Source organism: Borostomias antarcticus (genome assembly GCF_949987555.1).
Source record: "Borostomias antarcticus genome assembly, chromosome: 14".
Taxonomy (NCBI): domain Eukaryota; kingdom Metazoa; phylum Chordata; class Actinopteri; order Stomiiformes; family Stomiidae; genus Borostomias; species Borostomias antarcticus.
Window position 1 is genome coordinate 20,359,290 of NC_140247.1, and position 17,503 is coordinate 20,376,792.

A 17,503-nucleotide genomic window follows, 5' to 3' on the forward strand; every position below is an offset into this window, starting at 1 on the left:
ACAAAATACCCGAAGCTATGTGGGCGATCTTTAGTTTACTGAGCTATCGCAACCAACTATAATGTGGAGATTAAACGCAGTTCGTCACAAGGCTGGTCGCAAAGGGAGCAGCGTGGAAGAGTTGAAGTTGAAGAGGCGCGACCATGAGAAAGGTAAATGACCATGCCAACTTGCTGCTGTTGGGTTAGATTCTAGCGAGCTACAGAAGCTAGTTAGCTAGCCGGCTGTGGCTCAATCTAAGAACGACCTCACTCATCATGGGGCAGTTTAGCTACAACATCTTGGATCGTGGTTGAAACAAATTGTCACTATCTGTCTGGAGTGCTGCGGCAGGCCCGGAAAGACCGACAACTGGTCAGCAAGAGACCGCTACTGAATGAAGAGGAGGAGGAAGAGAGCTCCATGGACACGGAGCGCAGTGATCAGGTATGGTCTGGTTGCCCAGGCGTGGAGCCTAGTTCTGGGCTAGAATGTTCTGTTAGTGAAGGGTCTATTGACGATGCTATTAAAGGAACAGGCCTACTCCAGGAATACTAATATGGCAAAACAAACCACTCCTGTTTAGTTCTCCATGTTCTTTCTCTGCGTCAGGTGGTGGAGTTGTTCTGGAAAGTCCAGCACGGTGGGGAGGAGAGAGAGGGTAATCTGAGAACACTGAGGAAGGCCCTGCGGAACCCGTCGGCACAGATCCTCTTCATTAAGTAAGAAGGCTGTTGTATATCCTGGGGTTGGCATCAAAGCCCTAGTCTAACTCGCTGTCGTCAAATAACAGGCTAATTCTTTCCACTGTTCTCTGCCCGTGTGTGTGCGTGTTTCTGTATCTATGTCTTCAGGCAGGAGAACAGTATGCATGCCTTGGTGGGGCTTCTCAGTGGTCTGGATGCCCAGAGTCGCCTGGAGGCGGTGAGGTGCCTCCACCAGCTGTCTCTCTCTGTTCACCCCGATGTGGGCCCCGCCTGCCTGCCCGCCACGCCCTACCTGCTGACCTACCTGTCTGGGCAGAGCGCCAAGTTCACGGTCAGCACCAACACACGCACAAGCTACTGTTGTGAAACTACTTTGTATGGTGATGTTGGTTTTTTTTGGTCTCATGTGTGTTTGCCTGGTGTTGTGTGTGTTCCTTTGACAGGAGCTTTGCCTCTACACATTGGGAAACCTGTGTCCAGACAGTGATGCTGTGAGAGAGAAGCTGCTGGCTCAGGGCATCATACCTGCACTGGCCAGCTGCATCCGGGTAGGAACTGGTACCTACATGTGCTGGTCAAATATACATGAAGATGAGAACTAGAACCTGCATGTGCTGGTCAAATATACATGAAGATAGGAACTAGAACCTGCATGTGCTGGTCAAATATACATGAAGATGAGAACTAGAACCTGCATGTGCTGGTCAAATATACATGAAGTAGAGAACTAGAACCTGCATGTGCTGGTCAAATATACATGAAGATAGGAACTAGAACCTCCATGTGCTGGTCAAATATACATGAAGATAGGAACTAGAACCTCCATGTGCTGGTCAAATATACATGAAGATGAGAACTAGAACCTGCATGTGCTGGTCAAATATACATGAAGATGAGAACTGGAACCTCCATGTGCTGGTCAAATATACATGAAGATGAGAACTAGAACCTCCATGTGCTGGTCAAATATACATGAAGATAGGAACTAGAACCTGTGTACATGTGGTGATTAAATATACATGATAAACTAGAACCTTCATGTGCTGGTCAAATATACATGATGATATGATGGTTGAGTGACTGACTGCTTTGAGCTGTCAATTGACTAGACTCACGAGTCAGTCTCTAAACGCTGCGCTGAACTAGAGACTGAAGACATTCGTACAGATTTCATCGCTAAAAGTGGATGGAAACAATTTGAGAACCTGCATTATCGAAATAATCCAACGTCTTTAGGGCGGTCCTTCCTAATGGAGCAGTGAATGTTTTGTTTTGATTCTCTACTCCAGTTTGTTTGGAGGACATTATTTCCAGTAAGGCGGGTCCTTCACCCTAGAGGAGGTGTAGGCAGTGGCTCTCATTGGTAGCATCGCTTTTCGGTGCTGTTCTAGCGGCAGTTTTCAGTGAAGATGTCTCCAGACGTTCGGAGGCAAGATCCCGAAAGTCTGGTATCGCGAGACTATCAATTGACTACCCATTTATTTCCTTGTAGAGTAAATAGTTCCTACTCTTGTGTGTGTGTGTGTTAATGTGTTCATGTCCAGATCCAGAGCCCTCTAGCCGTGGTTGAAGCCGCAGGGTTCACCCTCTCCCAGCTCCTCCAAGCGAAGGACGCCCCGGAGACCGTCGTCCCGTAAGTCATCGACCGCGTTCAGTACCTCAACGCTAATTCACTCCTCGCTTACTGGCAGTCACATCCCTGTCTCGTCTCTAGGATGGTCCTGGCTTCAGGGCTGGTCCACCAGCTCCTCTCGGTGCTGACTCCAGATCCCAAGTTCGGACCGGGCCCTGCCATCGAGTGCGCCTGGTGCCTACATTACCTCACCTGCAGGCAAGACTGGCCCAAACTCCCTTGTTTTACATTCGAAGTTTGCCAGACTCCACAGCTCAGTATCAAACGATGGTCGCTCGTGTGACGTCTCCTTCGTTCTATAGCGGTGTGGACAACAGGGCTCTGCTGGATCAAGGGGCCCTGGTACGGTGCAGTTCCCTCCTGGTGACGCTTGGCGGCGCTGTGGCTGAAGGGGACAAAGAGGAGGGCGTAGAGCTGGTAGATCAAAACAGCTTTTTTGCAAAGTAAACTTGACAGTGATGATATCATATAACCATTATGTATCAAGATGTTCCTCCCAGTCATTATGTCTGTATCTTTCCCTTCTCTCTCCACAGTTGATCTGGCCTTTGCTGCGCTGTGTAGGAAACCTGTTGTCCTTCACGCCACCAAGGGAGCTGGAGCCCCAGCTGAGAGATGCCCGTTTCCTGGCTGCTCTGTGTGCGTTTGCTCAGGCCTTCCTCCGGAGCCAGCCAGCCCTGTCCAGAGAGAGCGCCTGGGTCCTCAACAACCTCACAGGTGATGCCCAGAGGCCTTGTGCCTCTGTCAGTGAACCAATCAGCCATTGGAGCACAGGTGGCATGGGGTGCCTTTATTGGCTGGTTTGGAAATCTTACCCTAGACAGTTGGATTTTCACTGATAATTTCATCAGTTGCCTCAGTATTCACGTTTCTCTCTCTCTCTCTCTCCCCCCCCCCCCTTTCTCTCTCTCACACAGCTGACTCCAGTGTGTTCTGCTCAGCTCTGCTGTTCCTTAACCTGGTCCCTGGGCTTATCCAGCTGCTGCCTTTCTCTCAGGGCATCAACACTATGGTCAGTCAGACACAGAGACCGCTGGTTTATTTATTCAAAAGTGTATATTCAAAGGGAGCGAGTGGATATTGAGCTGGAATACTGGATTATCAGTTCTAGAACAAAAGAGCGCAGAGCGTGCTGCAGGGGGTGCAGGAAATCGCTGGTGCTGAAGGGATTCTCTGGTTTTCATTTGAAATAAAAACGGAACGATTGCTACTACCGATCTAGAACTCCCTCCTCATCTTCCCCCACTTCTCTGGCTGTGGCAGGTCCTGAGGATTCTGGGTAACGTGGCCCACAAAGGAAGGGACTACTGTATCCAGCTGGTCAAGGCAGGTCTGCTGCCGGCACTCTGCGCCACGCTCAAGATGGCCGACCAGGAAATGGTGACCCTCAGTCTGGAGGTGCTGCTCATGTTGCTGGCCAGCAGTCCTGAGGTACGGTCAGCACCACACACAAGATGGCTGCCATGCATGACTAGATTGTGCCTGTGGGTGTTACACAATCCATTATGTTGAATGTAATTACTCTTCTGTATGTGTGTAGTCCATTTCATAGAGGTTTGTCACTGACCTCTTTTCAACATTAAACGTCTCTACTGGTTTATGCAAAGTACACAATGACTCTTGAGGTGCTAGCAGCATAAAGAGTCCCAAGTCCAATCACTCATGGGTTTGTGGGTAAATCGCCTGGGATAAGACATTAAAACACGCATGCAAAGTACACAATGACTTGATATGCCATGCGGAAACATGGCCTACCTGAAAACCAAACACGGGAGTGACAGCACTCTGAAGGTCTCAGGAACTGAGCTGGTCACCTCAGACGCCAAACTCACATGCCTCGAGCGACGGGAGACTTAGCTGATCTATACCGTAAAAGTTAAGACCTATACCGGTCTCAAACCATTACTGGTTTTTCATCAGTGTCTGGTTGATGATTGGCTGATCTTGTCTTCCTAGACGGCGGAGGAGTTTGCGAGGCAGAGTGGGCTCCCCCTGCTGGAGGCTTTACAGTATAACGGCGAGGGAGAACTGCGCCAAAGAGCCACGTACCTCCTGGAGAACCACCTGACCCCCCATTAACCCCTGACCCCAATACATTGAGGGGTGCGAGGCTTTCGAGAATCAGCCCAGATTGTTGTCATCCCATATGCTGCAGTGGTGTAGTTAATAAAGTTTTTCATTTGAACTTTGAAGTGATATCATTTCCGCCATGAAATGACTGTAAAGTAAGTTATTTTTATACCTTTATAAATAAAATGATAGCGTTGATCAATGTACAACTGAAAATGTCACTAGCCTCATTCTGTCATTCTACCACACATCCACATGAAAATTCCCACATTTGTTCAAAGTTACTTAATTCCCTCCCTTCCCCCCCAGTACAGTATGTATGAGGCTGTTTGAGAGCAGGTTGGAGTCCTGAGATGCTGAGTGATCAGCACATGTCTGAAGTACAGCTACAGTAGAGAATGTATCAAAGCTGTACACCTTGTTAGGGCAAAAGACTTTTAAGAGTTCCGGTGCTTATTTGAAATTCCAGTCCTTTTTTAGCCTGTAATATTTCACTTAGAGATTGTTTTATTATACAGTATGATTATGATATGGACGGAGCACATTTCTATTTTTACTTGGAGAGATTTTTATTGCATTGGATTCGACTTAATATTTTCCCTCACCCTTTCCGTCAAACAAAGTCAAGAGAAATGATTTATTTCCTGATTATATTAGTGACTCATACAGTCTTCATCATCCATTAAGATAACGATTCAACTGGTACTTTTATCTTGGTTGTTGAGCCAAAGAATGTCTAGAGCCAGTTGTCAAACACAGCCTGGGGCGGCTGTAGCTCAGTTGTGTTGACTTTAGTTGTCTTTTATCATTGTCCTTATTAAGCTCTGCGTTTTGTTTTGATGACAATAAAAGACGGCCCCCAATCTCACATAATACCACACAGTCCAGTGTCTCCTTGTTCTGATGTATTCCAAATGAATCTCTCCAACACGGGATTTGAGCGACATCAAAAGCTGTTTATTCCAGAAGGTTTGACATACAAAAGACAATGGCATATAGTCTAATGTACAGTTGACCTCTTTGTATGCTGTCTGAACTCAAATCAAAGCATTGGTCTCGTTGCAACGTTCTTATGGTTCGGGTGTCCCCCCCCCCCCTCGTCTCTTCTCCGATAAGACTGTCTTTCTGGTCTCTTCTGTGGCCTTGTTTGGTCAAGATAAGCTACGCCACCTTGGCGCTAACCAAAACAATTGCTGTTTGGCACATGGAATGTCATCTTTATCTCATAAGTCTATGGAGGAGGGACACCATTTCTTACAGAAAGCTCCAGCTACAGCCATACAGTACTCAGAGGTCAATCATTATAATTAGGAACAGGTCGTTCAATGATCGAAGGGTCAGCGGTTTGTCGACTGTCCACATGTTGAAGTGTCCTTGAGCAAGACACCTAACCCCAAATTGCTCCCAATGAGAAGGTTAACACCTTGCATGTCAGCTGCCGCCATTGTTGTGTGAATGGGTGAATGAGGCCATTGTAAAGCGCTTTGAGTGCCGCTAAGGTGGAAAAGCCTCACCAGAACCAATCCTGAGGGCTCCTCCCAGTGCACTGTTCATTTATTTCAACATTTATTCAAATCTCTATCAGGTACGGCACCTGATAACACAGGGAGTGTCCATCTGTCCACTCTGTCCTGTCACATCCACCAGAAGAGGACAGAGGAGGGACCAAGTCATTGTTTTGTAAGTCTCAAGTAAAGAATGACAAGTCCCAAGTCCCAAGTCCTAAACCATACCATACCATACCACTTTATTTATAGAGCACATTTAAAAACAACAAAGTTGACCAAAGTGCTGTACAAGTCAAACAAGTCAAACAACAAATGGTGAGTTTCAAGTCCTAAACAAGTCATATTGCGCTCAGTAATTCATGGTTCTCTCAACAAACGGTGAGTTTCAAGTCCTAAACAAGTCATATTGCGCTCAGTAATTCATGGTTCTCTCCTGCAACTTGATTCGATGCTGTCAGATTGGTGCTTGCTGGGAATGAATAGCATTAATGTTAGTTGATTCAGGAAATGAATTATTCATGGCACACAAGTCAATAGGCTCAGGTCCAAGTGAAGCCACAAGTCATTGGAGTTCAAGTCCAAGTCTTTTGATTTTGTCAAGTCGAGTCTAAAGTCATCAAAAGTGTCCACACCTCTGGAAGAGGAGCTAGTCAAGTCGTGTTCTCTTACATCCACGGAGTTATATGAACCAGTTGATCTGCTCGGTCTGCTTTAAAAAGTGTGTATTGTTTTCTTAAGTGGAATATTTAAAAATAAGAAGATTCTGGGTATGAAAGTGATCTTACTGGTGTAAGGGTAAAAATTAGTTCTGGACAACGGACGGTGTGTAATGTTTAATTGTTCTATATGTCACAGGGATAGACAGAGGGCTGGGGTCGTTTGGAATGTGCTCAGACAGGTAGCCTGAGTGGCCTGGTCATCTGGTAATCTTTGGGGTTGGGGCTACAAAGGATCAATCAATCAATCAAAGCTTTATTTATATAGCGCATTTCATACCCAGAGGCAACACAATGCGCTTTGATATGGAATGTGTTCGGACAGGTAGCCTAAGGGGTCTGGTAATGTGATCATCTTTACACTCAGGGTGAGATGGAAAGGACAAGCTCCACAGTGGTCTATGTCCTGGGGAACGTTACGACACACACCTGAAAGTCCAGATTTGTGGACAGGAAAGGGGGAGTCGTACTCTTCTCCCTTAAATTGTGGAGCACAGATTGCCCTGGGCGCTCTCTCAACTGACCAGCCTGGCTGCAGATCTTCAGTTATAATCTATCCTGCTTCTCTATAATCTACCCTGCTTTTCTTATTCTCTGCTCCTCCCCTCTCTCCCTGCTCCAAGTCATTTCATTTCCCTCCCTCTCTTTTCCGTACCATCATACTTTGCCTCTCTCTCTCTCTCTCCCTCCCTCTCTCTCTCCCTCTCTCTCCCTCACTCCATCTATCTCTCTCTCTATCCCCCCCCCCCTCTCTCTCTATCCCCCCCCCTCTCTCTCTCTCTCTCTCTTTCTCTGTCATTTCCAGGTTGCCTCTTGGTCACTGCAGTCACCATGGTGAGTTCAATAGAGGAGACAAAGTTAACCTATATGCTTATATTTATACGAATGTATTTGTATGTAATAAAACGCATATATTTAGATTTTAGAAAGTAATGTAATTACTTGTATAATGCTTTTTTAATGTCTTGCTTTTTTAAAGTCATGTTGCTTTTTTAGTGTCATGTTTTTTTGTTTTTTTGTGTTCCCTGTCAGATGGTGATAAAAGATTAGTATATATTTTGTTTGCTAGATTAAAGTGAAAAAAAGTGAAAGTTCTGCAATGTCATTCTCTTACAGTTATGTAGCCAAGTTATGTAGCTATGTCTGTGTGTGTGTGTGTGTGTGTTTGTGTGTGTGTGTGTGTGTGTGTGTGTGTGTGTGTGTGTGTGTGTGTGTGTGTGCATGTGCGCGCATGTGTGTGTGCACGCGCATGTGTGTATGAATTTGTGGTTATATAGCCTCAGTTCTGATTTATCGGTTGTGGTTAGTGTTTGTTCTTGTGTGTGTGTGTGAGAGAGAGAGAGAGAGAGAGTGTGTGTGTGTGTGAGAGAGAGAGAGAGAATTACTATTTATAGCTTTTATTTCCTACTGTGTACTGTACATGGGAATACACTGGCTATTGTTTTATTGTCCACACTTACAGTTGTTGTGAGGTGTGTTACAGTAGGTCCTTAGGTCCACAGGGTGACATGGGAAAAAAAGGCTTAATATCCTTCAAACGGAAGAATTCGTCATTGGTCAAATGGTAGATGTTTGAGGTCACACACAGAAGGGCAGTGGTTTGAATCTCACCTGTGACACGTCTTTCTATGCTGACCTCATGCTCTGCTCAGGTGTAGGTCAGTAACTGTAGGACAGGAATGTCTGAGGAAGTACAAAAACACTCCCGGTGTTGGGAAAACAGATGAGTAGAGAATGAGGGACAAACTGAGAGTGAAAAGGGTGTCCTATTGCTTCAAATTATCAGTGTAAACACCCACCCACCCATAACACACACATCTTCTGCCACTTCCGATTGTGATGGCTATCAAATAATTCAATTTAATCACCAACCCAGCATGTGTGAACGTAGTTTCAACGCCCCAGTTCGTTGATTCTCTTCTGTTTCCATAGGCTGAGCACCGGCCTATCCGATGGATCTAAGTATTCTCAAAATGCTTTGTGTGTGATCAGTAGAAGATATACTGTATGTACAAAGTTTCAAACAAAACAAAAACAAAACATCCTTCGCAAGAATCAATCTCTGTGTGTATGTGTGTGTGTGTGTGTGTGTGTGTGTGTGTGTGTGTGTGTGTGTGTGTGTGTGTGTGTGTGTGTGTGGTTGAAAACTGTGTCGCCTTCACACGTTAGTGTCACCCCTCCCGACAGAAAAGTAGTGATGGGACATATACGACACCGAAGCTTCGGTCCTCAATGTGAAGCGCACTGTGCCGAAACAATGTGCCCGAGTTTGTGTCGAAAAACGATGACCACGTAATTGATGACGTCTGAAGCTTGGTGCTGCTTCAAACGTCATTGATGTACCCAAAAAGCTTTCAAAGCTTTGAACGTTTTGGCGCAACCTCTGACAGCGTGGCACATGTTTGTAAAGCGATTCTGCAATGATGGAGGCACCAAGTGTGCATATTCACATACCATTATATATTTATTGCAGCTCTTTCAATCAGTGAACACAGTTCTCACAAGATCACAATGAACATACTAGTGTGCAGTAGTCTACTAGGCTACAGTTGCAATGGCTGCTATGATTTCTGCAAACCACCAGATGTTACTGTGCTCTCTGTTTTCAATCGGAGCTTCAGCTCTTTTCCCGACACAATCAGGAAGAAGCCCCAAAGCTTCATAAGGCATCGTCCGCCCATCCCTACAGAAAATGACTTCCTCATAATCTCGCGCTTGGCTCGTTGGGAGGAACCAACTTTCAAAATAAAAGTTTGTCTTTATCATGACTTGTAACTATAACTCAATGGGAAGTCTTATGACTAGCAACACAAATATTTTGGGCTCCAACATTCCTGCCCTTAATTGTTGACGGAACAATTATGTCTTCAAAAAATCATGGAGCCAAACTAACAAAACAACAAAAAAAACACAAAAAGGTGCATAAAGTCTCTTTTCAGCCTGTGGCTTCTATCAGCAAACATAGTTTACTGATGGGTCTTTGGAGGACATTGGTCTTGGTCTTGACTAGGACACTTCGGACAAAGCCTTTACTGTCTGGCAACGTCTTCACTATGCGTCCCATTAGCCACGAGTGTTGGGGGCCGTGTCATCCACAATAACGATGAGATCACCAGGTGAAAAGATTATTTTTGGGTTGTTCCACTTATTTCTCTCCTGCATGAGCGGCAGTTATTCTCGGATCCATCTTTTCCAGAAGAGGTCTACGATGTATTGGACTTGTTTCCATCTCCTCTTGCAATATAGGTCCTCTTTCCGGAAAAGTCCCGGTGGCATAACTGGTTTCCCTTTCGACTGCAGCAGGTGATTCGGGGTGAGGGCCTCCAAGTCGTTAGGATCATTTGAGACACTTGTAATAGGCCTGTCATTCATGATCAGTTCCACTTCACAGAAAACAGTTTGTAGAGCTTCGTCATCCAATGTTTGCTCTTTAACGACAGAACTGAAGATTTTCTTTACCAGTCTGATTAGCCTCTCCCAGACACCACCGTGATGGGCTCCTGAGGGAGGGTTTAATGTCCATTTTATTCCTTCTGTCAACAAAGCCTTTTGGATCTTCTCATGATTCAGCTCTTTAAGTGCTTCTCCAAGTTCTTTTTGTGTTCCAACGAAATTGGTGCCTTGATCTGATCGGATACTTGTCACTGGACCTCTTCTGCAGATGAATCTTCTGAGTGCATTGATGCATGAATTTGTATCCAAGTGACTCGCAACTTCAAGGTGAACCGCTCTGATCACGAGGCAGGTAAAGATGACTCTCCACCGCTTGACACAAGCACAACCTCTTTTGACCTCTATGGGTCCGAAATAGTCGACACCCACATGAGTAAAGGGGGGCAGATCTGTTGAGACACAATCTTGGGGAAGGTCAACCATCTTTTTCTCACCTACTCTGGCTTGCAAGCGTCGACAGAATACACAGTTCCTGATTGTTCTTCTTGCGAGGGAGTTGGCACAAAACATCCAGTAGTGTTGCCTTAGTCTAAACAGCATGTAGTTTCGGCCAGAGTGGCCCACTTGCTTGTGAATGTGTTTCAACAGAACCTGGGAGATGTGGGAGTCCTTGGGGATGATCATGGGATGTTTCAAGTCCATCGGCATAGCGGCCTTGCTTAATCGCCCCCCGAACTCTGAGGATTCCGTTCTCCATAATTGGGTCCACTTTCTTGATTGAGCTTGTCTTAGTACAGCTCTTGCCTTCCTTCAAAAGACCAACTTCTTCTTTGAAGTATTGCTCTTGTGTGTAGTGGATAAGGTCTCTCTCTGCTTCCTCCAAGTCCTCTACTGAGAGACATTGGGGGGTCCAAGAGTCATCTTGAATTTCTCCATCTGTTCTTTCACGGAGTCGGTTTGTTTACTGATGCCATGTTTCCCTTTACTCAACTGTCTGAGTACTCCCTTCAGTTTGAGCATCCATGCAAGAGCCTTTTTGAGTTTAATCCAGTCTGAAAAGTATGCAATGAGCCTGGTCATAGGTTTCTTTTCTTCTACACAGATACTGCTGACGGTCAACTCTTTTCGAACCTCTATATCACTGGAGGAGAGGGAGTTTGTGACCTCCTTTGGGATCTTTGGCCACTCCGCTTCTGGTTTTGACAGGTAGTCCGGACCCTTCAGCCATCTTTTGTTGTTCAGGAAGACCTCCACATTTGAATCCCTTGAGGCATCGTCAGCTGGGTTTTGTGCAGAGCGCACATATCTCCATTGCGATGGACTGGACAGTTCACGAATCACGGATATCCTGTTTGCTACAAATGTTTGGAACCTCTTTGTCTCATTGTTTATGTACTTCAGCACCGATTGGCTGTATGTCCAGAATACAGAATCTTCCATCCTGATCTGCAATTCGGTCTTCAACATTCTGTCTACATGTACAGACAAGGTTGCTGCAGCAAGTTCCAGTCTAGGAATCGTGATCTGCTTTAACGGAGTAACTCTTGCTTTTGCCATGACGAGTACAGTGTGAATGTCATCTTTCTTGTTTGTCATCCTGAGGTAGCTTGCAGTGCCATAGCCAAGCTCGCTAGCGTCACTGAAGTGATGGAGTTGTGCTGTCTTGAGCTCGCCAAAAGCTTCATCCCATCCATATTTCAAGCGACAGAGTTCTTGGAGTATCAGTTTTTCTTTCAGCACAAATGGAGACAGAAAGCCAAACGTATCGTACACCAAACTGACCATCAAGAGAAGACCTCTTCTGGTAAGGGGCTGGGTTTTCACATTGATCTGAAAAGTGAAAACATAATTCTCAATGTTCCACTGTATTCCCAGTGTTCTTTCAACAGGAAGCCTTTCACGATCCAGATCCAGTTCTTTCATCTGTTTTGCTTTGTCCTCTCTTGGGATTGAAGCCAGCACTGTTCGACTACTGCTGACCCACTTCGTCAACTTGAACCTACCTTCAGCACAAATATTTCCTTTATAGAGTTCCTTTACCAGCATTACAGCCTGCTCTTCTGTGGCTACCGATTTCAGACAATCATCAACATATAAGTTATTTTTTGATTGTAGTTACTGCCTCTTCTTCATACTTGTCCTTATTATCATCCACGGTTCTCTGAAGCGCAAAGTTGGCACAGCTCAGGGATGATATGGCTTCAAACAGATGGACTGTCATTCTATACACTTCCAATTTCATATCAGTATTGCCATCTGGCCACCATAGAAAACGCAGATAGTCAACATGATCCGGCCGGACCTTTACTTGGTGGAACATCCCCTCAATGTCCGCCATCATGGCCACCTTTTGTTGACGGAATCTGAGAAGAACTCCCAGGAGTGTGTTGGACAGATCTGGGCCCTGTAGAAGCTCAGTGTTAAGGGATGTGCCTCAATACGATGCAGTACAATCAAATATGACTCTGATCGTTTGTTTTTGTTTATGGTAGACCCCATGGTGGGGTATGTATCATATCTTTCCTTCCTCCTGTATGACTTGGACTTCAGGTACTTTCTCCGCATGACCTTTCTTGATTATGTCGTTCATGAAGTCTCTGTATTCTGTCAAGAATTGATCGTCTCTCTTGAACCTTTTGAGGAGATGAAGAGTCCTTTGCTCTGCCATGTGTCGGTTGTTTGGCATGGCTACTACCTCTTTACGAAAAGGTAACGGCAAGTAGTAGTGGTCATCCTCAAAACTTACTGAGTTTGATACAATGTCTATGAACTTGCGGTCCTCCACTTTTTCCTTCGTACTGCTTTTCTGAGAAGTTGTGGTTATATTGCTGTATGTGAACTTCCTCCAAACTGGCAACTGAGATCCGATTAGCCAATACCTTCTGACGACCCACATCCTGAGCAGCGGCGCAACCATTGAGTGGCCCATTTACCACCCATCCTAAAAGGGTTCTAACCACATATGGTCCATCCTTTTGGCTATTTATGACTTGCCAGGGTTCCATAGCCTTTGGAGCATTCACTCCGATCAAGAGCTCCACATCAGAGTCAACTTCTGTCAAACGTATCTCACTCAAGTATGACCATCTCTTGATGTCCTGAGAAGTTAAGATGTTGTCTTTAGTGACGGGTATTGTTCTCTGGGTGTAGACCTTTGGCTGTGAGATGAAGGAGCCTCCTTCAATATGGCCTACTTCAAGTCCAGTTACTTCATAGCTTTCGACTAGCTTTTCTTGGCCCATGGTTCTTAAGAGTATCCTCGTCCCTTTTCCTTTGGCATCCAGAAGTTTCATGAGCTTCTCAGTACAGAATGTGGCTGAACTGCCTGGGTCCAGGAAAGCATATGTTGTTGCGGTCTGGTTACTTTTCTCAAGTTTCACTTGCACTGGAACTATAGCGAGTGTGCATTCTTTACCAGCCCCGGTATGGTTCCCAGTTGCCATTGAGACAAGTGCACTGACAGTGGTTTCTTCCTTCTTTGCTGCAGGGCTCTTTGCTTCTCGAGTCACCCTTTGCACCATCAATTTTCTTGCTCTCGTTATGTCTTTTCTGACAGGTTTGACATGTCATTCAACGTTTACAGTCTTTACTGAGGTGTCCTTTAGTCAAGCATCCAAAACATAGTCCATTATTCTTAACAAATTCAACTTTGTCATCATGTGACCGTGCTTTTAGTCGCTGGCAGGTAGCTATGGAATGGCTTTCATAACAAAATGAACACTTATCATTTGAAGCATTCTTTTCTGGCTTCCTTTTCTGGCTTCCTTTCCTTCTCTTCAGCTGTGCTGTCACTCACGCCCTTACGATGTACCTTCCGAAGATACATCGTTAGCCTTCCTTGGAGCCGAAGCGCTGGTTCCCAGAGCCTTCTTAGCCAAGGTATACCACAGCCAAGGGATACGTTACGAAGGGCGGTCGGACCCCATCGTAAGCTGTCCCTTGGCGATGCGCTCCGTTCATCCCGTTATAGTTTTAGCTCGATTAGAGCAAAATTACACTTTTAAAAAGGAGAGTTGCAATACAGCGCACATCTATCTATCCTACCTGCGCGATTCACATCATTAGTGTACACAAAATACAATTAACTTGAATGATGAAAATAATTTGTCATGGAGCCTACAGAACACATCATGGGAATGTTGTTTTTAAAACTTTTATTGAGCCAAGCAACATATACGACTATCCATAGCCTAATATAATCCACTTTGTGAACAACAACAACAACATTTTCTTATGTAAAGGGATCATTTGATGACATGACTTTTCTGTCTGTCTTTATATATTGTCAGACAGATATCCTGGCGAATTGATTAATCCAATGATGCCATCTAGATGAATAGTCAAATATCCTCACACACGCTCCAGAATATTGTAGAAAGCCTTCCCAGAACAGTGGAGGCTGTTATTGCTGCACAGGGGGGACCAACTCCATATGATGCCTATTCATTTAGAATGGGATGTCATGAAAGTTGTAATGTGTAGGTGGCCCAATACTGTTGTCCTTATAGTGTACTTTGCTAACAGATTCACAGTATTTAGTGATCTTACAAATGCTGTTTGTTATATTGTGTGCCTTCTTCAAAACCTCTACTGTTGTAATGTGGCAAGAAACGACAAATATACAAGATAAAGGGAACTTGTTTAATATTGGTTGGGAAAAAACATGGGCAGGTTTGTTCTTCAGACTTTTGTCCTGTAACAGGCTGTCTTTTTCCGGGGCTGGGTTGTTAGACCCATGCCCAACCCCCAACCTGGAGGGCCAGTTGTTGCTTTTCGTCTGGCCTCTACCCTGAACCTGCCCGGCATGGTTGAACCTGCTGGGGGGTGACCCCGCACCAATATAGCCTTCATGGTCATGGAGGCACACAAGCCTTCCCATCACGACAAGGTAGCAACACGTAGGAAGGATGAGTGGTGTGGTGAGTGTATGTAGTGTGTGTGCGCAGTGTACTGTAGTGGGTGGGCAGTGTGTGGTAAGTGTATGTAGTGTGTGTGGTGAGTGTGTGCAGTGTGTGTGGTAAGTGTATGTAGTGTGTGTGGTGAGTGTGTCTAGTGTGTGTGGTAAGTGTATGTAGTGTGTGTGGTGAGTGTGTGCAGTGTGTCTCAGGCATCTGCATCATCTGCAAGGGAGGAAAATTCAATTAGCGACATTGAATGGAATGCATGCAGTGTGGGAATAGACAGAGTATACAAAATACACACTTAGCCTACCTGGAGTTGGCAGAATGATGGGCACTGATATGGAGGGCCTCACAAACTGTGCCTCTGCTAGGGCCTGCTGCCTGTTCTGCAGGTCCAGCCTCTCACGCTGCACACCCAGCCTCTGTCTCTACACCTCCAGGAGCTCCTCGCTGCAGTCGCACCTCAGATCCGTGGTGTTCAGCTGCCTCTCACGGGGGGCGGGGGGGGGGGACGTCATGGGGTGTGTGGGGGGAGAGCGTGTCGACGGGGTGGAGCAGTCTGACCGCGCTGGGGTCTCCTCTCCAGAGGACTGGGAGGCTTGGGGTGATTCAGCTGAGTGCTGGGAGGCTTGGGGTGATTCAGCTGAGGGCTGGATGTTGGAGGGGCCCTCTCCAGACTCCAAATCAAGGCCACCAGTGTGATACCTTGGGAGGCTGTGAGGCCGATGATTGATAGGGCCTTCTCCTCCTCCGGGGTGAGGGAAGGCACGGTGCTCTGCCTCTCGGCGCACTGCCGCCCCCCGGCTTTTGGCCTGACTGGCGAAGTCCTGCCATTTCTTGCTGACGACTGTCCACTCCCTGGGTGGCCCAGGAGTGGAAGCAGCCATCCGCGCTGCAATGCTCGCCCATGCAGCCTTCTTCAATGGGCTATATGCACAACTCCAGTAGGCTACTTCCTGAAATTAGACATGCTTCTTTATTTCCTGTCTTACACTATTGGATGAAATGATTATTCAGGAATTCCTGTATAATCATTTCATCCAAAGGGTAGGACAGGAAATAGAGAAGCATGTCTAATTTCAGGAAGTTGTCTACTGGAGTTGTGCATACAGTAGGCTCTACTGGTAGCCGCCAAACAGGACGGCCTTCGGCTGCTCCACCTCGTCCAGCATGATCACTAGTTATTCTTTGGTGAACGCTATCACACGCTTCCTCTTCATATCTAATATAATACGTGCTGTCTTAATTATTTTATTTCAGTCTAAATATTACCAAAAAGGAAGCTATGCCTCCGAAAGCTCATCTGCTAATGTATTTAAGAGTCAAAGCGAGACCTCGTGATAGTCCCAATTCATACATCAAATTACATTACATCAAATAAAATATCCAAGAAAGAGCATAGATCGGATCGGGACATATAAGCCCCATCAGGGATGTCTTGAAAGGCCAGGAAAAATACTTTAATGATGATAGGCAATGATGATAGCAAAATGACCACTGATTTAGTTATCATACAACCAAAGGTATAATGCCCATATAAATTGCCCCTGTGGCAGTAGCATTCCCACGTTAGAATTCGCGCGGATACGATGACTAATTTAATCTATCAGGCACCGGTGTTGGCGCATGTGGCCTATAAAAAAAACAAGGGTAACTGCACATATTGAGCGACATGGCAGATATGAAGAGGAAGCGTGTGATAGCGTTCACCAAAGAATAACTAGTGATCATCCTGGACGAGGTGGAGCAGCCGAAGGCCGTCCTGTTTGGCAGCTACCAGTAGGCCCTATGCACAACTCCAGTAGGCTACTTCCTGAAATTAGACATGCTTCTCTATTTCCTGTCCTACACTTTGGATGAAATGATTATTCAGGAATTCCTGAATAATCATTTCATCCAATAGTGTAAGACAGGAAATAAAGAAGCATGTCTAATTTCAGGAAGTAGCCTACTGGAGTTGTGCATATAGCCCATTGAAGAAGGCTGCATGGGAGAGCATTGCAGCGCGGATGGCTGCTTCCACTCCTGGGCCACCCAGGGAGTGGACAGTCGTCAGCAAGAAATGGCAGGACTTCGCCAGTCAGGCCAAAAGCCGGGGGGCGGCAGTGCGCCGAGAGGCAGAGCACCGTGCCTTCCCTCACCCCGGAGGAGGAGAAGGCCCTATCGATCATCGGCCTCACAGCCTCCCAAGGCATCACTGGTGGCCTTGATTTGGAGTCTGGAGAGGGCCCCTCCAACATCCAGCCCTCAGCTGAATCACCCCAAGCCTCCCAGCCCTCAGCTGAATCACCCCAAGCCTCCCAGTCCTCTGGAGAGGAGACCCCAGCGCAGTCAGACTGCTCCACCCCGTCGACACGCTCTCCCCCCACACACCCCATGACGTCCCCCCCCCCCTCCCCCCGTGAGAGGCAGCTGAACACCACGGATGCGAGGTGCGACTGCAGCGAGGAGCTCCTGGAGGTGGGGAGGCAGAGGCTGGGTGTGCAGCGTGAGAGGCTGGACCTGCAGAACAGGCAGCAGGCCCTAGCAGAGGCACAGTTTGTGTGGCCCTCCATATCAGTACCCATCATTCTGCCAACTCCAGGTAGGCCAAGTG

At 46.3% G+C, this 17,503-nt stretch overlaps 2 protein-coding genes across 2 annotated transcripts in view; both read left to right on the forward strand.

The window, feature by feature from the left end:
* Window positions 1-17,503, forward strand: part of LOC311317655 (carnosine synthase 1-like) — a gene marked incomplete at both ends in the record, with an annotated part of 81,763 nt that overhangs the window by 46,470 nt on the left and 17,790 nt on the right. The window lies entirely within an intron of this gene.
* On the forward strand, window positions 2-4,597 carry tmco6 (transmembrane and coiled-coil domains 6). Its single transcript, XM_084448295.1, has 12 exons — window positions 2-152; window positions 323-426; window positions 592-701; window positions 834-1,017; window positions 1,130-1,234; window positions 2,231-2,319; window positions 2,401-2,517; window positions 2,622-2,736; window positions 2,856-3,036; window positions 3,237-3,331; window positions 3,583-3,750; window positions 4,276-4,597. Exons 1-12 carry the CDS (start codon window positions 62-64, stop codon window positions 4,396-4,398), a joined length of 1,482 nt encoding a protein of 493 aa, XP_084304421.1. The 5' UTR covers window positions 2-61; the 3' UTR covers window positions 4,399-4,597.

Bases quoted from the DNA above. Each gene is read 5' to 3' on its own strand.
- tmco6 (XM_084448295.1), top strand. From the start codon at position 62: ATGTGGAGATTAAACGCAGTTCGTCACAAGGCTGGTCGCAAAGGGAGC. The intron at 2,320-2,400 runs GTAAGTCATCGA...TCTCGTCTCTAG, and splicing joins GCCCCGGAGACCGTCGTCCC to GATGGTCCTGGCTTCAGGGC. The intron at 3,332-3,582 runs GTCAGTCAGACA...TGGCTGTGGCAG, and splicing joins CTCAGGGCATCAACACTATG to GTCCTGAGGATTCTGGGTAA.